The 23941-nt window shown below is 34.9% G+C and overlaps 1 protein-coding gene across 3 annotated transcripts in view; it reads right to left on the reverse strand.

Annotated features, from left to right (window-relative positions):
* The window catches only part of sxc (O-linked N-acetylglucosamine (GlcNAc) transferase sxc), a 1061542-nt gene that overhangs the window by 373542 nt on the left and 664059 nt on the right, over positions 1-23941 (reverse strand). For 2 of the 3 annotated variants that reach the window (XM_067773008.1, XM_067773007.1), the window contains exon 8: positions 18089-18269. In XM_067773008.1, coding sequence (XP_067629109.1) covers positions 18089-18269 — 181 coding nt within the window. Of the gene's footprint in view, positions 1-17994; positions 18014-18088; positions 18270-23941 lie in introns of those variants that run through there. The other variant, XM_067773009.1, reaches the window with a different exon arrangement.

A 23941-nucleotide genomic window follows, 5' to 3' on the forward strand; every position in this document is an offset into this window, starting at 1 on the left:
TACAAAAAAAAAATTATGTATGAATTAAAAAAAACACAAAAATAACAGGATTTTCCTGGTTTCATCGGCCCACTTGAGGGCAGTACGCTGCCACAACGTCCGAGAAAAAAAAATATTTCCATAAATAACAGCAATATCATATATATTACCGGCGTTACAACAGATACAGTTTCAACTTTGGGTACTATTAAAACAGAACTTTTTCATTAATATTTTTTAATTCCACATACTTTACATATAGTAGATGACAAATTCAACATACCGTCAGATGGCATTTTAGGCAAAGACTTTTTGAAAAAATACAATTGAATAATCGACTATGCAAACGAGAGTATAACAATTGGCATTGGCAAAAATATTAAAATTTCAATTTTACATAGTACAACCGATAACACCTTGGTAATTCCTCAAAGGTTTATCGTTTATTTAACTTGAAAAAATCCAAATATCCAGTTTTTGTAGACACACAAGAGATTTGTAGTGGTGTTATCACAGCAAAGTGTATTATTGACACTAGCAACCCAGTAATAAAAGTTTTAAACGTTACCGACGAGGTAAAATACATAAAAAATTGTAACATAGTTACGGATGAAATCACCAATTACAATACCTAAAAAATAAACGATACTTCACAAGACTTGAAAAGATCCGAGGAATTAAAGTTAATTTTACAAAAACAAATGCCAAATTATGCCAAATCACAACTTCTCGATGTATGTCCAAAATATGCCGACGTGTTTGCGCTAAAGACCGACCGTATGACGATTAACAACTTTTATGAACAGAAACTACGACTGACTAAAAACGAAATCCCAGAGAAATAACTCATATCCCCTGCGGAAACATAGATCAAATATATAAATAAATTGCAAAACTAACTACAAGCAAATTACCCCGTACCTACAAACGTTCGGTAGCCGCAGGGAAAAATACAGATGTGTCAATGTAAATAAACAAAATCCATATACGTAATATGTGCACTTCTTTTTGCAAATAATAATTTTTTTTTTTCGTTTAAGTGTTATCCCTTATTTCTCATAGTAACTCCCACCATTTTTGTTGGATGTTTTGAGATAAGGAAAAGCACTATAAAAACAAAATTGTAATTAACTTTGCACAAAGTCACTCAATTTCATAACTGATTCCTTCTGCGATAATTTCTGGCTTTTCTAGCAAAAAAACTAAAAAGAACACTTATAGCGTTTTCTTTTCTTAAATAAATTGTTGTCTAAGTAAATGGTAAAGCCCTAATAGAGTTACTCTACCCCAGAAAATTTTCAACATTTATAGTGTATACAAAGAACATTTCAACTCACCATATTCACTCATATTAACAGATTATATGTGAAACTTAAGAGCGAATTGAGAGTTTCACAGAGTTGCACTGCCACACCGCCATTTTATATAGGCTAAAGCGGCAGTTACTCACGAACGTACGTACCAAAAACGTGTCAGCTGACACGACCTATCTTATGAGTGTGCAATGTAAACGAAAACTCACCGACGGTCAACGCACGTACGTACGTAGCCCGGAACGTAGAAATCAAAACAATTTTGATTTTTTCCGTAAGAACGTGTCAGCTGATCGCTCTCTCACAAGACAGAGTTGCCTATTAAAAATTTTGTGTGCTATGTTTGGACCAATTGCAGTTATTATACAAACAGGCCTAATGATTGTTTAAAATTTTGTTGAATTATCCTAAAATTATTATATATAATTGGAGGTTACAAATAAATGAACTAGAAATTCTTATTCAGTATTTGTTTCTGCCATTTGTACAGTGAAAAATTGTAATTCCAAAAGTTGATGTTTGCATAAGCATGTATGTAAACTGGTCAATGGCAACAGTGCTTTGTTGTAAACAATACACACACAAATATGTTATGTACATGTACACAGACTCACACATTGATTCCTACAGGTTTGAGGGTTCGGTCAAACGTGTTTCATATGACAAACGTCCGTAAGTACGTCACACGTCGGTGTGTAACTGCCGCTTAAAAGTGTAACGCTTTTGCGATGCGAGCAGGCAACAATTTTCACAAAAGAACGAAATACCCCGTTAAGGCGTTGCCTGTTTTTTAGAATAGAACAACAACCCTTGCGCGGCGTACAAAAAGGGAAACACTTTAGCCAGAAAAGAAAACGCTATTAAATACATATTTTTAAAGCATCTTACACTAGTCCGGGACACAAATGACATAATCCAAATTATACAATTTTGCAAATTTTCATTACTTACCATCATCATGTTTATTATATAATGACATTTTTCTTTTTTCATTTGTCATTAATTCATTTTCTTTCACTTAACACTTCAATTCCGCCGGGTGGTGTTGCTATATCAATATAATAAATGATCATGTTCCATTGTGCGTGTTCCTGAGGCACATTAAAGGCTCCAATTTTTTTATCAATGTTAGCAATTAGATGATTCATGAATCTTTTTGCAAAAATAACTACGAATGGCAAATGAAATATGGCAAAATGCGAAAAGTTAAGTATAATATACAATTAAAATTTATTTAGCAAGAGTTTTTGTCGAATACTACAAAAACTAGCCTAAAATGAAAAACTTTTCTTGGGTGGCAGGTATCTTGTGACAAAAGTAGTCACAAAATAAAAATAAAACTACAAACTTTCGATCATATTCGAAATAAGAAATTTTTGATCATAATCCAAACTACAAATTTTCGGCCTTAACACAGGAGGTTGAAAATAATTTCGATTAAATTTTAATAAAAGTTAGTTTCATAATTACAATTCAGGAACCCGACAGTCGATGTATAAGGAAAATAAGACGCACTCAACGGAACTTTTCGGAAGTGATCACTAACCAGTTGATCCACGATTTTGAGCCCTAGCCGCGGTCATCTTTTTCTTCATTGAAAATACATTACTGCGCATACGGGAATTTCCCGGCCGTGGAGTTGCCAGCCACAAAAAGGCGTATTAGAGGGTCAATATAATTTTACGAAATATTACAAAATCAGTAAAGCGTTCGCCACCTAACCAAAAATTATTTTAAAATAAAACTTTTTATTAAAATTAAAATCAAAAATAACAAAATAAGTCCAATCTGGCACGAAGACCCGTCCTCTTCGTCTGGATATAACTCATAAAGTTAAAATCTGGAACGGGGACTTGGTCTCTTTGTCCAGATGGAAAATAATATTAAAATCGTTCAAATCTGGCACGGAGACATGACCTATTCGTCCAGACTACGAAAAACTGGAAATCCAAACGAGGCTTATACTAATAAAGTGCGTTAAATTATAACCCGATCGTGTTTTCAGCTTGTTGCTTCTTTTCTTCCTACAGCGGACGCTCTAATTAATGAAGTACGGGCGCGATCAGGCAATACATTTTTGTTCAAAATAAACAAAAATTATATCTAGTTTTTAAGTACTACATGTGCGTGACAGCTGAAGTATGGAATTCCTCCCAAAGATGTTGCTTACCGCAATCGGCGGGCATGTTTAGGTCAAAACCTAATTATTTATATCTATTATACACGGCACCCCAATGCATAATTTATTTAGTTGCGCATATGTGTGTACGTAAATACACTGTCATATATAGCTCACATGCATGCATACACACTTATATAGTCACTCACACATATAAGCAACATAACACGGGTAACAACGGAGATCATTTTCTTACTTTCTGTTCTGTTTCAACCACGTAGGAAGAAAGTCGCTGCTGTTCTCCCGCCACATACCAAAGGTAAAAATATTGTACTAAGTTAATACAAAATAAACCAGGGACGGAAAATAATAATTTTTTTTTTCGGAGTCGAAAAATTCCTGGTCAAAAAATTGTCCTAGGTGAAAATGTTTGAGTTCCCGATAGCAATATCATGTCGAAACATGCATCCTTTTTATTTTTCGAACTTTTTCCATAAAAGTCCACATATAAGAGTAAAATCCGTATTTTTATTTTTTGAGTCCGATAGAACTAGTTAAACTCGGACTTTTATAAATAAAAGTCCGGAAATAAAAGTTAAATCTGGCCTTTTATTTTTTCAAGGCCAGCAGGCAGCAGTGTAACGGCAGTAGCAGCGTAGCAGCCATAAGTATATATATGTATACTAGTTTTCCCCTACACATAGTTTTTTTTCCACACATATATATGTACATTTTTCTTTTCGTTTTGAAATAATAAAAATTTTTCCTAACCATGGTGCGTGTATATGCAATATATGTATAATATATAACAATTTATGAATTTTGCGGTGCGTCCGTATATTTTACAAAATTACAATTTTGAACAGATGCGTCGTGCCGTATCTATAAAAATCCAATTACACATTTTGAATAAAAGTGTTGCGTCCGCTTCATGCACTTTGCATAAGCTACAATAGTTTTGCAAATTAAATACAATATTCAATTTGCCATTTAATAAGTCACTTTGTTATTAATATTTCTCAGGTTAAATTTACTTTTCAGGAAATTAAATTTTTGTTTTCGTAAAAATTAAAATCAATAGTTTGTGAATTAAATCATTATATCGTGTCTTTGTAAATTGAATTAAATTTTTTTAAAGTACACTAGGTTAGGTTAGGTTGAACTGGCCGGTCCATGAGGACCTCACATAGACTGATTGAGTCCGTAGTGTTACCAGAAGTTTGTTTTAACGACCAAACTGAAAAACCCTATCAAAAACCAGGTCCTATGTTATAAAATAACTCCGTCCTCTTGGCAAATACTAGAAGCTTCCTAGGACTTAAGCCACTTGCTGCTTCTAGATCTGACAGCTGTATCACTCCTAATAGCTGGAGTCTTAGCCTGGCAAGTGCAGGGTACGAGCACAGAACGTGCTCGATCGTTTCCTCCTCCAACTCGCACTTCCTAAATCTGCTATCACTGACCAAGCCTAATTTAAAGGCATGTGACGCCAGAAGGCAGTGTCCAGTCAGAATACCCGTCATGAGTCTACAGTCCTCTCTTTTTAATGATAGAAGCAACTTTGTTAGTCTAAGGTTTAAGACCTACACATAATCTTCGAAACATTACAGCCCCGCGCTTGAACCCACGCCTTTCGCGCTTGATCGATCATGTGCACCTCTCGCCTTCACTTAATCTCGCCCAGTTTAATTGGGACGTCTACGGAGCAAGCTTCAAGGGATGCGCTCTTTTTAGCTAGTTCGTCCGGTTTTTCATTCCCATCTATTCCCATATGCCCTGGGACTCAATATAGGTGTATGCTTCTCCCTGTCCCGATTCTCTCCAGAGACTGCTTACACTCTAACACGCATTTAGATGCTGTGCTATGCGAGATCAAGCAGCAATTCTTGACTGTCAATATAAAAGTTAACACGGTTACAGCTTAAGTTATTCTCTTCCAGGGGTTCTACTACTTTGGTTACGGCTAATATTTCCGCTTGGAAAACGCTACAGTAATCCGGCAGCCTGTAGGATCTGCTTATTTCCGGATCAGCACAGTATACCGCAGACCCTACTCCTTCCACTATTTTGGAACAGTCTGTGTACACATGTATCGCCTCGTCCGCCATTTGCGCACCCTTGAGCCAACCGTCCACCTCTATTGTGGCCTTAAGGTCTACCTCGAAGCGCAGATAGGGAATCAGGTAGTCCGTTCGTCTTGTGATTGATGACGCTATACTACTATGGCCATATGGTCGGCGCTCAAGCTGCCCCGAGGCACCGAGCCACCGAGTACACTAAAATACAACAAAAATAGAAGCATACAAAATTCATTTGAAATTGCATGTCGTTAGCTTAATGTGAAAATGTGCTAAGTCACTTTTTTTTGTAAAATTGTATTTTAATGAAGTTTTAAAACTGAATTCAAATACAACGATCACAAAAAAAAATATTTTAATTTTTACGTGCTGTGGGCAATGATGTGTAAATGTGCTAAATCGTCAGCTGTTCAAAAAAAAAAAAATGTGCTAAGTCAACCAGTCAATAATATCAATCTGAATTACTAGTCATTTCTCTGTGCGCGCATTTTATTTACTTATTTAATTCATTCTGTCTAAAAGTAGATGCTTTGTTGTTGTTGTTGTATTAACGATAAAGACACTTCCCGACGGCTTTGGGCCGATGTTGATGGTCCCTTGCCGGATATAGATCCCGTACGTTCCGGTAACAAAGCACTATTAAGGTAGTAGCACGACCATCTCGGGAACGATTTATATGGCCTCATTAAAACTTCCAGGCCATCCCGCCCTCCCATCTCCTAGCTCCATGAGGAACTTGGGGTCTCCAGAGCCTCGGCTATCAATGAAACATGATTCGCCACGGGTAGGTAAGGTTGACAATTGGGTCGGAGAAGCTATATATTGCGCTGGCAACCCCTTGAGAGGGTTGCGAACAATCCCCTTGAAATTGGATTCACCCAATTGAGACATGCTTTTGGTGTTTGATAAATGCTTTGCGCTGACTTTTATCGACTTCAATTTTTACATGTCGATAACTACATGCTTTCTTACAGACTAGTTGAAAATAGAAAACATTTCAAACTTAAACTTATACAAGCTGTTATTACAATTAATAACACCACTGAATATATTTGCTAGATGTATAGTCCTAGTTATAGGTTCATTCATAGCAAATTCGTTTTATGAGTTATTTCGATAAATAACACAGGCCGATAAAATTTAACAAGTATTCAGACCCAGAAACCAGATCATATATTTCCAAAGGTTTATGATGTGCTGAATCCAAATTTGGCTTTGCTCTATCATCTCTGGTTTTTGAGTATCCTAACCTAAAAGTGCAAAAAACACCATTTTTGCCCATATTTGAGGTTATGTAGCCTTGTAGATGTTTTCTTGCTCTAAAATTAAAGGATGGCGTCTTTAAATACAATTCTTCTTCCTTCAAATGGCGTTGAATTTGCTCAAATATCATTTTCTTTCGCTGAGATATCGCATTTTGAAATTTTCATGTTTCTAACTTTCCCTACACTGGAAAATCGATTGAGATAACATAGACATGATATAGTCTATTACTAATTTTCTTGAATTGAGTCTTATTTTTCTTAAAATTTTGTCTCGCACCATAAGTTTGCTAACTCACCACACTCCTACACTATCTAACCCTCGGGTACCAAGTCACACACAGCCCTAACCCCTAGAAACCACCCCTATCATACCGCAAGCAGGCTGACCCACTTAACCCTGGGGACAGCGTTTACTCGCATATTTTTCCTAAAATAAGTCTTATTTATCTTAAATGTTAACCCATCAACTTCCTTATCCCCTAACCCCTAGAAACCATTCCTACCACACGACAAAATTTCAAAATACGATATCTTAGCGAAAAAAAATGATATTTGAGCCAACTCAACGCCATTTGAAAGAATAAGACTTGTTTTCAAAGACCCCATCCTTTAATTTTGGTGAAAGAAAACATATGCAAGGCTGCATAACCTCAAATATGGACAAAAACGGTGTATTTTGCACTTTTAGGTTAGGATATCTCAAAAACCAGAGCTGATAGAGGAATTTTGAGGCCAGATTTCGATACATCGCATCAAAATCCTTGGAAAATATATAGCCCGGTCCCTGGGTCTGAGATGCTGTCGGCCTGTGTAATCTATTATGCCGAAGATCACGCTGTGGAATATATGGAATGAACAAATTAGATAAATCAGAGCAATTCGTGCTAAAGTTTATTACATTATAGGCAAGCATGAGTGAGATAACAGTTCTTCTGTTATGCAAAGCCTGAAGGCCAAGCAATTTGCGTTGAAGTGAATGTGAGTAGAAAAAGAGAGTTTGGAGTCAAAAATTACGCCCAAGTCTTTACTCTCTTGACAACGATTAAGAGATCTAGCATTTAGTTTGTAGAAAAAGTATGTGGCAGGTTTTTTTTTGCAGCGGAACACAACACAACATTTGTTTGAATTTAAAAATAAATTATTGTGTACGCACCATCCACCAAAAGAGTCCAGATCAGAACAGTTAGAAATAGTTTGACAAATAAATAGTATTTTATGTCAAATATATAGTTTTAGTGTTAAATTTCAATCATTAAAGGGGAGGAGTGATGGGAAAACATATTGATTAAAAAGTGCTAAGTCAGGAGAAAAAATTTGTTTTGAGTACGGAAATTGTGCTAAGTCATAAAATAGCTGCTGGGTTGGCATACATGGTTAGCGTAATGTGAAAATGTGCTAAGTCAGTTTTTTTGAAAAATTGTATTTTAATGCAGTTTTAAAACTAAATTCAAAATACATCGATCACAAAAAAAAATATTTAATTTTTTCATTTTTACGTGCTGTGTGCTTATGAGTTATTTAGATAAATAATCTATTATGCCGAAGATCACGCAGTGGAATATATGGAATGAACAAAGTAGATATATCAGAGCAATTCATGCTAAAGTTTATTACATCTGTCATGCAAAGCCTGAAGACCAAGCAATTTGTGACTGCTGGTATATGATGGGAGGCCGTCTGGCCAGTGAAGCATACGTAAAGCATTTTTATACTCAGCTGAGCAGAGCTCACAGAGTATATTAACTTTGTTCGCATAACGGTAATCCGTAACGGCCTAAACTAATCGAGATAGATATAGACTTCTATATATCAAAATGATCTGGGTGAAAAAAGAAATTCATTTAGCCATGTCCGTCCGTCTGTAAACACGATAACTTGAGTAAATTTTGAGAAATCTTGATGGAATTTGGTATGTAGGTTCCTGGGCGCTCATCTTAGATCGCTATTTAAAATGAACGAAATCGGACTACAACCACGCCCACTTTTTCGATATCGAAAATTTCGAAAAACCGAAAAAGTGCGATAATTCATTACCAAAGACGGATAAAGCGATGAAAATTGGTAGGTGCGTTTACCTTATGACGCAAAATAGAAAACTAGAAAAATTTTGGACAATGGGCGTGGCACCGCCCACTTTTAAAAGAAGGTAATTTAAAAGTTTTGCAAGCTGTAATTTGGCAGTCGTTGAAGATATCATGATGAAATTTGGTAGGCACGTTACTCATATTACTATATGTGTGCTAAATAAAAATTAGCGAAATCGGATGACGAACACGCCCACTTTAAAAAAAAAAATTTTTAAGTCAAATTTTAACAAAAAATTTAATATCTTTACAGTATAAGAGTAAATTATGTCAACATTCGACTACAGTAATGATATGGTGCAACAAAATACAAGGATAAAAGAAAATTTCAAAATGAGCGTAACTCCGCCCTTTTTCATTTAATTCGCCTAGAACACTTTTAATGCCATAAGTCGAACAAAAATTTACCAATCTTTGTCAAATTTGGTAGGGACATAGAATCTATGACGATAACTGTTTTTTGTGAAAATGGGCGAAACCGGTTGAAGCCACGCCCAGTTTTTATACACAGTCGACCATCTGTCCTTCCGCTCGGCCGTTAACACGATAACTTGCGCAAAAAACAATATATCTTAACTAAACTTAGTTCACGTATTTATCTGAAGTCACTTTATCTTGGTATAAAATATGGCGAAATCCGACTATGACCACGCCCACTTTTCCGATATCGAAAATTACGAAAAATGAAAAAAATGCCATAATTCTGTACCAAATATGAAAAAAGAGATGAAACATGGTAATTGGATTGGTTTATTGACGCAAAATATAACTTTAGAAAAAGCTTTGTAAAATGGGTTTGACACTTACCATATTAAGCAGAAGAAAATGAAAAAGTTCTGCGGGGCGAAATCAAAAGCCCTTGGAATCTTGGCAGGAATACTGTTCGTGGTATGACATATATAAATAAATTAGCGGTACCCGACAGAAGATGTTCTGGGTCACCCTGGTCCACATTTTGGTGGATATCTAGAAAACGCCTTCACATATACAACTAAGGGCTACTCACTTTTAAAACCCTCATTAATACTTTTAATTTGATACACATATCGTACAAACAATTCTAGAGTCACCCCTGGTCCACCCTTATTGCGATATCTCGAAAAGGCGTCCACCTATAGAACTAAGGCCCACTACGTTTTAAATAATCATTAACACCTTTCATTTGATACACACGTCATACAAACACATTCCAGGGTTACCCTAGGTTCATTTTGCTAAATGGTGATTTTCCCTTATTTTGTCTCCAAAGCTCTCAGCTGAGTATGTAATGTTCTGTTAAACCCGAACTTAGCCTTCCTTACTTGTTTTTTTTTTTTTTTAATTTTTTGAACTTTCTCAATTTTATAGGGGTTAGATTCATAGAAAGGATTCCATATTATTAAACAATATTCAATACTACTTCTGACCAAGGATATATAAAGTGCCTTCAACGTCATATGGTCCTTAAAGTCACTGGTGTTACGTCTACTGAACCCAACCATTGCAACAAATTTTGAAACAACGAAATCAATGTGACTAGAAAAAGAGAGTTTGGAGTCGAAAATTACACCCAAGTCTTTACTCTCTTGGCAACGATTAAGAGATTTAGAATTTAGTTGGTAGATAGTGTGTGGCAGTTGCCTTTATGGAATAAGACACACCTCTGCATTTGTTTGAATTTAAAAATAAGTTATTGTCTGCGCACCATCCGGAAAAAGAGTCCAGATTAGAACCGTTAGAAATAAAATAAATAAATAAATGTAAGGCGCCATAACCTCCGAAGAGATTTTAGGCCGAGCCGTTCTTCCAATTTACGTCGTGCTCCTTTTTTTTAATTTTTCCTACAAATTGGCGGGACGGGACCTACTTGGCATCTGCGAGGCTAATGAGTTTGCAATGAGAGGTTTTCATGGCAGAAATACACCCGGAGCGCTTGCCAAACACTGTCGAGGGGCGACAACGCTTAGAAAAAGTTTCTTCTAATTGAAAACCATGATGTTGCTTTGCCCGGGGTGTTAACCCAGGGCATTCGGTGTGGTAGGCGGAGCACGCTACCATCGCACCACGGTGGCCGCCAATAGTTAGAAATAGTTTGACAAATAAATAGTATTTTTTGTGAAATATATAGCTTTAGTGTTATATTTCAATCATTAAAGGGGAGGAGTGATGGGAAACATATTAAGTAAAAAGTGGTAAGTCGGGAGAAAAAATTTGTTTTGAGTGAGGAAATTGTGCTAAGTCATAAAATAGCTGCTGGGTTAGCATAAATGATTTTTATTTATCTTTTTCAAAGCTTCTACACTCAAAAGTATTGCAACTATGGTATCCTCATTCACAGTTTTGAAAAAAAAAATGTTATTTCAAAAATTATTCAGTTTTTTTCTTCTCCTGTAAAATTCGTAAAAAGTGACTTAGCACATTTTCACATTAAGCTAACGACATGATTATTATTTATCTTTATCAAAGCTTCTACACTCAAAAGCATTGCAATTAAGGTATCCTCATTCACAGCTTTGAAAAAAGAAGGGTATTTCAAAAATTATTCAGTTTTTTTCGTCTCCTTTAAAATTCGTAAAAGTTGACTTAGCACATTTTCACATTAAGCTAACGATATGATAAAACCTTATCCCATTTGCATGAAATTCCCCACATTTTTGCATGCTACTTTTCAAATGGAGATACACGATGGAAGCGCATAATAATATTTCAAGTAAACTGTTATTTTTCTTTTACTTTAATAATTAAGCCGATTATTTATATCTCGTGTTCCTAAAATATTCCAAAATTTTTTCAAATTCATAATTCTCCTGATTTATTCGACTTAAACGCCTTCTGAAGATTTAAACAATTTTCGAGGTTATTATTCCTAGAATGTCTTTAAAATATTTCAACAGTTTTGAATTTATAACTCATTTAAGCTTTTCAACGAATACAGTGTCTTTTTACTATTTCAACTCCCTTTTGCATTTACAGCGCATTCAAAGTAGGCAACGCATGCAGTGCCTTTCGATTTTTTTTATTTCTGGTGATTTTGAACATTTTAAATCTTTTCTGAATCTACATACTATTGAGTAGTTCCAATCTCGTTTTGTATAAACAGTACCTAACAGTTAGCTTTCAACCCTTCTTAGATTTTTTAGGAAACAAATTCGAAATCTTTAGGGCATTTTTAATAAACGTAATAAAGTTTTCATTTGTCACTGCTGGTTGTCAAATGTCAGATTTTAATACCGAGTTTAAAGATTTACGTTCTGAATTCACTAAAGTTATTAAAGGCGTTTTAAAAAATCCATCTATCTCGGAGAAAAAGTTAATAAAATATAATGTTTCATTAATTAAAAGCTATAACTAACTAAAAGCTATAAACCAAGTAAATTCACATTTTGAAAATCGAGATAAGCCAAGTGCTGTGACTGAAAGTGTGTCAAAGTGCAGAGAACAACTCATTAAATGTTTTTCAAAAATTAATTGCAATATAAAAGTATCCGAAGATTTTATCGAGTTAATAGAAGAAAGCGAATCAAGCTCTGATTTCGATACTGAGGAAGAGGTCTCTGACGCACAGACACCTACAGCATACGAAGCTAATATTATTAAAAAAAGTATTGTGTCTTATCTTGATTAGTTTGCTGGATTCGAAAATTCAGTTCACATAAATAACTTAGAAACAATTACCGAAGAACAACCAACAATGGCAACTGCAGAAGAAAAGAAAACTTTCATTACAATGTGTGCCTCGATAATTAGAGAAAACTACAGCGGCGATCCTTTTTTAAAAAAAAGATTTAATGGAAGCAAATTTGACCAATACCTTCATTTCATTTATAAAATCCAAGCTTGAAGGAAAATCGCTTGAGGCAATTCCAAGTGAAGTAACATCAATTCAACAAATAAAAGATGCGTTAAAAGGTAGAATAAAACCTGACAACTCGAAAGTTGTTGCAGGAAAAATTGCATGATTAAAAGTTTTCAATAATAACCACCCGGAATTCGCAAAACGCGTAGAAGAACTATCCGATGCTTTGGAACGATCTTTAGTTATAGAAGGAATGACTCAGGGAAAAGCGCATGAGATGAAATGGCAGTCGAACAAACTGTCAATGTTTGTCGGCTTAATACTCGCTCAAACCTGGTCAAATCAATTTTGGCGTCAACTACGTTTACTGACTCAAAAGACGAAGTTGCTAAAATGATCAACGAACATAATAATCAAGTCATTGAAAGGCAAGTGTTAAGGTTTCGATCGCGTTATAGCAGGCAGAATAATCGAGGTAACTTTAGAGGAAATCATTACAATAGGAATAACGTTTCACGATACAACAACAATTTCAGTAGAGGCAACAATAACAGCTATAGGCACAATAACAACAATAATTATGGCTCGCGAGGTTATGGTAACTTTCGCAACAAAAACAACAACAACAACAGATAAACAAACCGAAACAACAATGACAATAACAACAACAACAATAGACGTTCAAATACTACGAATAACGCTAGTGTACCGACTTTAAACTCCGACGGCCCTCAGGAGCGAACACTGGGGGACGAGGAGCTGAATTAAATAACATTTTCCAAAATAAATCAATTTACTGTCTAAATCTTAATTACTCAGATTTCATCGAACTGAATTGCAATGACTCTTTTAAAACATGCACTTTCTTAGTAGATACACAAGCTGATATTTCATTATTACAATTTTCAAGTTTAAAACAAAATATTTCCATAAAAAACAGCAATATCATAAATATAACCGGCGTTATAACAGATTCAGTTTCAACTTTGGGTGCTATTAAAACAGAACTTTTTCATTAAAATTTTTTAATTCCACATACTTTACATATAGTAGATGACAAATTTCAGATCTGAAAACCACTGGAAATAAAATTTTAAAACATTTAGAAATTACCCTAACGGAACCGATAGAAACTGTGACAGACGAAGACAAAAAACAAAAACTCATGACAATTTATCATAACGACCGCATTTTAGGACATTTCGGTAGCAAAAAATTATATGCAAAATTGCGAACAAAATACTGTTGGAAAAATACGACTCGCGATATAGCAAAATTCGTCAAAAATTCCAATGAATGTCTGTTGATTAAAGTAAAGCCAAAAACCAAAGAAAATCGTGTTCTTACACCAACACCAAGTAAACCTTTCAATGTTGTAATAATAGATACAATAGGCCCATTACTTGAAAGCAATTATGGGAACAAGTTCGCTGTGACCATGATTTGCGATCTTACCAAATATCTGATGACAGTCGCGATACCAGATAAATCAGTTAAAACTGTAGCATCAGCAATCTTTGAAGGTTTCATTTTAATATATGGAATAATGAAATGCATTAGATCAGACCTAGGAACAGAATTTAAAAATGAAGTATTTTCCGAATTAACTAAACTTTTAAATATAAATCATGATTTTTCAACGGCACACCACCATGAAACAGTCGGCACAGTCGAAAGAAATCATAGGGTTTATAATGAATATCTGAGAGCATATTTAAATTAAACAGCTTCAGACTGAAATATTTATCTCAAATATTTCACATTTTTGTACAACACAACAACAAACACCGTATTTGATAATAAACTTACGCCTTCTGAATTAGTATTTGGCAAAAAGGCTACATTGCCACTTGAATTAAAGAAGGAACAAATAGATCCTATTTATAACGTAGAAAATTACAGTAAGGATGTTAAATTTAGGATGCAAAAATCGCATGCAATGGCAAAACATTTAATAAATAAGCATACAAAGTAAAAATGCCTATGACAAAACGGCGAAACCAATAATTATTAAAATAGGCGATAAAGTTATTTTACAAAAAGAACCACGAAACAAACATGAAAATATATATCAAGGTCCTTTTGGTGTAATTAAAATTAATGAATCTAACGTAACAATTTTTGATGAAATAACAAAGAAAGAAAAAACTGTACACAAAAATAGAATAAAAAAAGTAAATTAATAACTATTCGCTTATATTAAAAATCAACTTTCGAGTTAAGAATTAAGCAATGCAAAATTATAGAACTAAAAAAAACCATTTTCTAAAATGTATATATATTTTCTAATATAAAATGAAAAATTCATACATAAATGTATAAAATAATGTAAAATTGCTTCGAATGAACGAATATCAAAAAATGGTGCACCCTAATATATTCGTTCATTTGGACCAATTAATTATATAGAATGCAAAAGAAGAATATGGCAAAAAATTATCAATTTGCCAAATTCTTCTTTTTCAAAAGGAAGAGCGATATAAGGACAAAATAAGCCTCATGCGTGGGGCTTAAGTTGCATTTGACAGGCGCGGGCAGTTGACAACGCGCATGTCAAATGCAACTGCGGCCCACGTCAACCAAATGAAAATAGATACACTCAATAAACTGGCACTGAAGAAGGACGGACGTGTCCATGTGAGAAAGGTTGAGTGTTTTTAATTTTGATTGGAATTTATATTGGAAGTTTCTCCAAGACGGAGATTTATTTCCATCGCAGTGTGACCACGTTTCCATTGTCGTACATTTCCGTCTTTGTGCATTGTGGGAGGCTGTGAAATACCAGCTACTTATATACATCTAGCGGAAGGCAGGTAACCTAACAATGTTTGGATTGCGATTCGGCTAGCGAAGCCTTATACGTAACATTGAGACGTCGGTCCTCTGCTTGTATGTGAAGGACCCTACCTGTTTTATTAATGTTTGCTGGTGAATATTCATTTTCGACCATGTGATTCGCGAAGTTAGGCTCTGGTATAATGTTTGCATTCCGTTTTTTTTTTTTGTAATCTCTAATATGTTCTCTGAACCTCGTTCTTATTTACCGTCCTGTTTGCCGTATGTAACTATGTTGGCATCCGCAGGTAAGCTTGCATACGCCGTGGCTGCTAAACGGATCTACTGAGTTAGTTTTAGTTCTTAGTTTTCGACCTTTTCAAAAGGAAAGTACGACGTCTCAACGTACTTGAAAACATGGAAATCTACAAACAGAAAACATTCCACGGTAGATTAATAAACGAACAAATAAACACAATTTCTGACACAATATTCAGCCATTAAAACTTGATTACAAGAAACAAAGTAATCACACAGGTACAACAGACAAACACACAAAACGATTAACGCACCAAAACAAAAAACCCACAAAGAACGTAAAACGACTAAAATTACGGACTTTTACCTGCCCCAGTCAGCTACACAAATCGATCAGTAAAAACCACCATCGGTTATGAACACACAGCACATACACATAACTAATTATACACAAGCATCAATTTTGACAATACCTGCTCATGTACCTACGAACTATAAATACAGGACAAACGACAACAACAGATCACAGACAACAACGCCGAAACCGGTTTATCTCGAAACCAAATTTGACAAGGGATGAAGGAAAATCGTTCCAATATACATCATTTATCCACCCTGTCGGAAAATCAACAAAACAAAATAAGTCAATTATTGTCATTATTATTAATACAACTATTTGCCTTTTTATTTCTATTTTTATATATTCTCCATGCTACCGCGCATCGTGCGAGAATATACATGGCGTTCTGGGGACATTAAAAGACAGCCCGTAGCGATTCTGAGAGCAGTAATTTGACACGCCTGTATTTTCTTCCCGACCATATCGGGGACTCGATGTTTGCAAGCGGATGGCCAAAGTTTTGGTAGGTGTTAATGAGCGCATCTTTATTTTTACCCTAAGTGCTGTCAGCAAGAGATTTAAGGATTTTATTACGGCTCTGAATTTTAGGTATAATGGCGGATGCATGCTCGCCAAAATGTGTTTGGGTGTGAGGCAGCCGGTAGCGTAATGCCATCGACTTGGATGTCCAATATGGTCGACAATTTTTTTATCTTCTCTTTATTTTCCCCTTTTGTTGCATTGTCAAAGTGACCTGAATTATGTGTAAGTTTTCGTGTTTCTAGCTCAATGAGTAGTTACTTAAAGATCGATCACAAGATTCCACATGTTGTAAATGGATTTTCTAAATATCTCTGAATACCTCGATCCCTGTCCCAAATAGAATACTCTTTTATTCTAAATATTGCAGCTAGGGCAACTTAAAATATGCAAGAAAACAGATTTTACACGCTTATTAAATTCTAAATATATGCTTAATTTAATAATTCTAAATATATAGCTAGGGCAACTTAAAATATGCAAGAAAACAGATTTTACACGCTTATTAAATTCTAAATATATGCTTAAAAATATGCATTTAAATAAGCACGAATAATAGCATATTTTTTCTTAAAAGTTTTGCAAAAAGTGATGCTCTGTATATCATACACTTTTTCACGTTGTGTCTAAACGCGGCGGGCCGTAAGGACCCGGATTTATATTGAGCCAAGATTGGCCAATCTGAATGCACTCCCCAAAAGTTTTGTGCAGTCACGTCAATAAGATTCACAAAATATGCATATATTTAGGAAGTGGATACTGTGCCCATATTTAAATATCTATATATTTTTTTTAGAACAAGCGAATAAAAAACTATATATATACATACACTATGCAGCTTATCGTTTACCTTCCTTCGATCTTTAGCCATCTATGTATGCAAATTGCCCCAATTATAAGAGATAAACACGAAATTTTTTTTTTTGCAAAATATGCATTTATTTAAGCATTTATTGCAAAATTTGCAAAAATATGCTCTAAGGAACTTCATCCCTTCATCCTATCTAGAAAACTTGTTTACCCTAAATAGCACAACGTAATAAAGCCAGAATCTATGTTCAAAGTTTCACGTTCCATAAAACTCGAAAACAAAATTATAGACCACCTGATAGTTTTTCCTTCAAGTTGTCATCGGCACGTTACTGCAAGCTTTTTCAATTTCGTGTGGGAATTATCGGAAAAACATCAAACGAAATTAGTAAGTAAATAATAAAAGGAACTGCAATTATGAGATTAGACTTTAAAAGAACTGGTAGGTTTCACCGATGCAGATTGGGGTGGTAATGTAGGTGACATGAGATCTATACTGCTTTTGTTTTCAAGTTAGCAAATGCTGCAGTAAGCTGGGTGTTTCGGAAGCAGAGAACTGTTGCAATTTCAGGCACAGAAGGAGAGTATATGACGCTTACACATATTACTTTTAACAGAGACTCAGCAAGTTTTGTTTGTATTAGAAATGTGAAATATCGCACGTCAAGATTTGTTAACTTCAAATAAAATTGTTACTGAATTAACATCACAATAAATATACCAGCTACATTGAAGATAGTTAAAAAATTTACCTGGAGGCTAAGGTTTCTCCTGGCAAAGTTATAACGGGTGTCCCGGTCCAAAGAACGTCCATAGAGGTGGTATGTCCATTACACAGCGGAGTGTCAAGACATATGTCGGCTAATTGGCCACGACGGACGTGTTCTTCTTTTGCGGCGACGTTTGAAAAAATTACTCGTTCAGATGATAAACCTAAAATTAAATAAAAATATTATTTGTAATCTCTTAAATATTATAAAAGGTATTAATGGTTGATTGTAATGAATCGGTAACGAAATGCATAAACATTAAATTGAGCCAACTTCGATCTCCGACTTTGACAATACAGGGCATTGTGTCAGTGAAACCAGGCTAATCCTGTTCACGCGATTGATTTACTTTAATATTTCTTTCTTTATTTAATTTTTTTAATGATAAGTTGTTGATGAGCGCGGTTCGTAACCCGTCGAGATCTTAAACTGTTTTAAGGAAAGAAGGGAGTCCGAGCTATCAAATGTGTTTGAGTGGGTGTTATAATCTTGGCACAAACACCGAAAAGATTCGTTTAGTTCGAAACTTGTTCTTCAGACGAAGCCGTTTGAAGTATCTTGTAGTTCGGGAGGGAACACAAAGTTTACTTCGTTCAGAAGAAAAATCGATCGTTTTAGTAGTTATGTCAGAAATATTACACCAAACATTTTCCTTAGACTACCAAGAGTTTGAAGATTGATAAGCTTTAAATTAGTATAAGGTGGAAGAATATATGAAGAGCCCTTTTGGGAATTTCTTTCGAGCCTATCTGCATGGAAAACGCGGTTTCTAGACTGCGAAGCCCGAAATACGTACGAATTTTTAAGACCCCGTTCTCCGCAAGACCTACTTTTTTGCTTCTTCATCTAAAGCAGACAAGGCCGAGCTTACGGCTTGTTTGTTCAGGTCAGTGACATCAATATCATCAGCATACGGAAGCGATTGTATGCTATTCCGATGGACATTTTCGGCTGTTATAGCTATCATCCTGCATCTGAAGCTCCCCATGTATGGTGTATCATAATAAGTATGTCCACTTCAAAATTACAAACAGCTTCGCTCACCTGATGTAAATCTCAGGTCAAGAGGTGCATTTATGATACGTAAGACTACTTAAAGCTGATTTGCTTATGCAAGTTTAACAAAACATAGTTGTAATTACAAATGAAATAGTTATATGTATATGGAAAGCAAAACTGATTTAAATTAGAGTCAAAAGAGTCAGTTTACAAAGTCGATTTTCTGAACAATTTTTCTACGTTCATTCAAATGCACAAGGGCAAATTTACATAAACGATTTGATCGCTTAAAAGCGAAGATAACGGCAATGCGTTTTCGCGCTGTCAAAGCTTGGGCACGGAACCAAAGCGTTTATGTAAATTAGCCTTTTGTTGCGCTGCTTCACCAGACAGTTCAATTTGAGGCCACAAATAAAGTGTAAGTGCTGGATGTTAAGGGAAACAAAAAGTTGAGAAATTGACGAGTGAGGGTTTAAAACCTTTCGATCGCTTCAAAGCGAAGAAATAGACAAGGAGTCTCATTTTTATATAAAGCATCAGACGAAGCAACACGACCAACTCGTTTATGTAAATCCGCCTTAACTTATACTAAGTTCAAACACACACCAAATTGGCAATTTCTACTATTTGGGCAATTTATTACGCAATTTGGCATATAATAAATTGTAATAATAAATTGCCAATTTAAAAAAAATTGCGTAATAAATTGTTTCAAACTGCAAATGCAACATTGTAAAGTGTGTTTATTGAGTATATTTCAACGTCAGTTACGCATGGCTTAACTATATGGTTGGCTCATCTCATCAGCTGATTTTATGTCTTTCATTTCACTGGAGTAGGGTTTGTCAAAAGAAGATGGCAAACTCAAAATAAAACCAAAACATTGAACACATTTTCTTACAACACACAAAAATTTCAAAGTTTTATGTTTTCATTCCATTTCATTCGCCTAATAATGTACGTGTTCATTTTGACAGTCTGAACAAAGGTATGTTCTTGATGTAGAGATGAGCCAACCAGCTATCAAATTACTATTGTGTAAGCTAAATCGAGTTGTATGAACAGCACTCAATTCAAATTGAAATTTCCTCAATTTATTTTTCTGTTTGAACATAGTATTATGGCGCTTTGAAAGTTTCACGCAAATAAAACAGTGCTGTGAGTGTGGAAATAAGCCAAAGGATCAGGCAAAAACATTCATGTAAAATAAAGTTTGAGTAGTTGCTGTTTACACACAAACAGTTGTGTTGCTGATTATCGGAAGCTCCTCTTTTGGAGTTGCCTATCATATTTATACACGGCAACTCCTTCTATGCAATAATTTGACATTTTATTTCAAGTCTTTGTAATTGTTGTTATTTTATTTATTGAAAATTTGAAAACCGATTGTGAAATATTAGGAATATCGACTAAAATTATAAAAAATATCTGTTCAAAATAAATAAAAATTTCTTCAATAAAAAAAAAAAAAACAAAAACGAAATTCGACAACAGAAGAAAGATAGCACAACGCAAGTCGCCGAGCACAAGAAACTCGGTGCCCCCTCTCTTCTTCGCCACTCTCACAAGATAAAGCGACTTATGAAATACGTTTTTTCTGCACTAACATTGTTTTTTATTTATACACAAATATTATGAACTTGGGTATAGAAAATGTAGAATTCCCAGAAAATATTTTACCGATATACTTTGTAGTTGCGTTTAAAAAGCTTTTCACAACAATTTGAAAAACATTACGTTTTCTATTCTTTTTAACGAAAATAACTAGGTTAGGTTGAACTTGCCGGTCAATAAAGACCTCACAAGGACTGAATGTGCCAATAGTGTTACCATAATTTGTATGAAAATCAATAACTCTGAACTGAAAAATGTTCCTTGCGACATAAAATTTAAATGTTGTGGAACACAGCAACACTAACTACATAAACCTTGTTTTAATCTTTTACCTGCACAGAACCCTAATTGACCGATTTAACCGAAACAACAATGGCAACCCAGATTTTACCGTTATGCTATCTGAACCGACTTCCTGACAAGTCAACACACTTTTATTAATCGATAATGTCCTCGTGCGTTAAGGTACCAAGCATGATTGGTATGCAGGCGCAGATAAATGATAATCTTTTGAGAAACCCTGATGCTGATCCCAGCGAGACGCTCGCCCTAAATTCCAGCACTTGGTGGCGACGTCTCACGATTCATTTATTTTGAGCATTAGCGGCCGCCGTGGTGTGATGGTAGCGTGCTCCGCCTACCACACCGAAGATCCTGGGTTCACGCCCCGGCAAAGCAGCATCAAAATTTTAGAAATAATGTTTTTCAATTAGAAGAAAATTTTTCTAAGCGGTCGGACCTCGTCGGCAATAGTATCATCTCTGCATAGAGTAAGGACATTACAGGTACCATCTCTCAAATCATAGTCCTACAATCAGTTAAAAATAGTTCTCAGTTATTGCTCGTTACAAAAAGTTTCTTTCATAGAAAATGGTTTTTGGAGCAGGTCCGAATCTCATCGCACAACCTGGATACGGTTTAAATATGTACTTCAACACATATGATTACAATCAATATTTGCCTAATCCTATCCTTTTAAATGGGACATAGGCGGTTATTGCTTACGTCCGCAGATAAATTTATACACTCTGAGTGTATTTCTGCCATGAAAGGTTCTAAGCGAAAATTCATATCATAGCAGATGCCGTTAAAAATAACACATTGCAAGAGAAGCTCGACGTAAATTTATAACATTTTTTTATTGACCAATTTTGACACATTTCAATTTATTTGGAACAAGTTTTTACAATCACAACAACGGGAAGGTCAACGCAAAATATTTTTCGACAATTTCAGATCACATGGCGTGACAATTCTGTTAACATATACAGACCAATTCTAAATATTATCGCGGAATTTTGTTCTCGCGGATTTTTTTATTCCCGCGGAAAAATTCCTCCAATTCTTTTCTCCTAGGGAGAAGAATAATTGGGGAATAGGAATTTCGAATTTTCGAAGTCAGCGGTTTTGTCAATTGAAATTTCGTTACGCATTTCTTATTTTGTTTAAAAAATTGTAAAGTTTAATTGTTGCCAATTTGTTTGAAATTAAGAAATAAGGTATAAACAATGCACATTATTGCATTTCATGTGGTATTCACTGAAATGAGTAATGTATTGGTGCCACAGCAACATCAACAGAGGAGCATAAGAAGAGTATTCATTCTGCAAAGCAATTTTCTGGCGGCCAAGTCGAGTTGAGTTCGCCTTTCGCCATATGCCTAAATCTATTTAAGCCTTCTTAAAAAATCCTAGCGCAATTTCTGGATGGCTGCATCAAATATGCGAAGAGCTCTTCCGTTGCATATGATATATTTGTCGACTTAAAATAAAGAATATTGTTGTTGTTGTTGTTGTCGTTGTATTAACAGTGAGAATATTGTGGTAGAATGTAATTACATATTTTAGCACAAATTTGTACAAATAAGTGTTCTTTCTTAAAATAACCATTTAACTATTTTGATACATTCCCTTTAATTTAACTAGTGAAAAAACTCCTATGAAATGGCAGAGAAATCTCCCTCTCCCTCACATTCATAATACCTACTTTTCTCCCATAACCGGTTTCCGCTTTTTCGAACATTGTTCAGAATAGGAGGAAAGGGAGAATGAAAAAACTCACAAGGAATTTTTATTTAGAATACGAGGAATGGGGGAAGGGAAAAAACTCGCACGGAATTTTCGTTTAGAATTGGGCTGAAAAGAAAAACGTACTGAGTTAGTAGGTTCATCTCGCTTTAACCCTCCTAGAAGTTAAACTTTACCTAAGTTTTTAAAAATTGATGTTCTTTTTCATAATACTGATTTTGTAAGAGCGTTAAATCTATATCAGAAAATGAGGAAACACATTTTCAGAATAAATTACAATTTAATACTGTAGATAGTGTAGCCACAGTCAAAATACTTATCACACCCTACATAGAAGTAGTAGCAGATCGGTAGACGTGGTTCTCCTTTTGTCTACCTACGCAACTTTTTATGTAACTCTCTTTCCATATCTCTCTTTCTTTATCCTTTTATTCACTCCTCTCTCTTCATCTCTTTTTACCTTTACGCCTTTTCCAACTCTTTTTCTCTTTAGCTCCCTCTCCCGCTCCATCTTTTCATATCTCTCTATCTTCGTTTAACGCTACCTCTCTCATTTCTTTTTATTATTCTCCATCGCTTATTCCCAATCTCTAACTCACATTTCTACTTCCACCCTCCATAAGGGTTGTATGTCTTTTTAAATGCTTTTTCAAATAAAAACAAAAAATTGTGTCTATAAAATATTAAGGGGTATAAACATATGGGGTATGGAAAATAGATAAGTTTCGATTCTCCGACCTAATCAATATGCTCAAAAAATTTCATGAGAATCGGCCAATCCTTTTCGCAGGAGTTCAACCACTAACACCGTGACAGTTTTTCAGTGACTGGCACTGGGTGCTTTCAGTGAATACTATTATTGTTGATCCGTTGCAAATGTGTCTCCGTGAGTTGAGTAGTAAAAAAATAAGTAAACAAAAAATTTTAAGTTAAACGGTTTTATTGAAAACAATTCTTACATGAAGTAATAATAATACTAAAAGCTAGAAAATAATTAGGTAGGTCCTAGGTACTAGTCGTCACACTCTTCATCAATATAGGGCGTTGATCATACAATTAAATAGTACCATCGTAGTCTTTTTTCTTATTATTGCATTGTCATCGGCTTTTGAACAATATTCCCAGTTTCAACTTGTAGCTTACCGGGAAGTTACTTAAATTTCAATTACAAAATTCGTGCCAGCCAGCATGTCAA

This window comes from Eurosta solidaginis, chromosome 3, assembly GCF_040869045.1.
Source record: "Eurosta solidaginis isolate ZX-2024a chromosome 3, ASM4086904v1, whole genome shotgun sequence".
NCBI classification, from domain to species: Eukaryota; Metazoa; Arthropoda; class Insecta; order Diptera; family Tephritidae; genus Eurosta; species Eurosta solidaginis.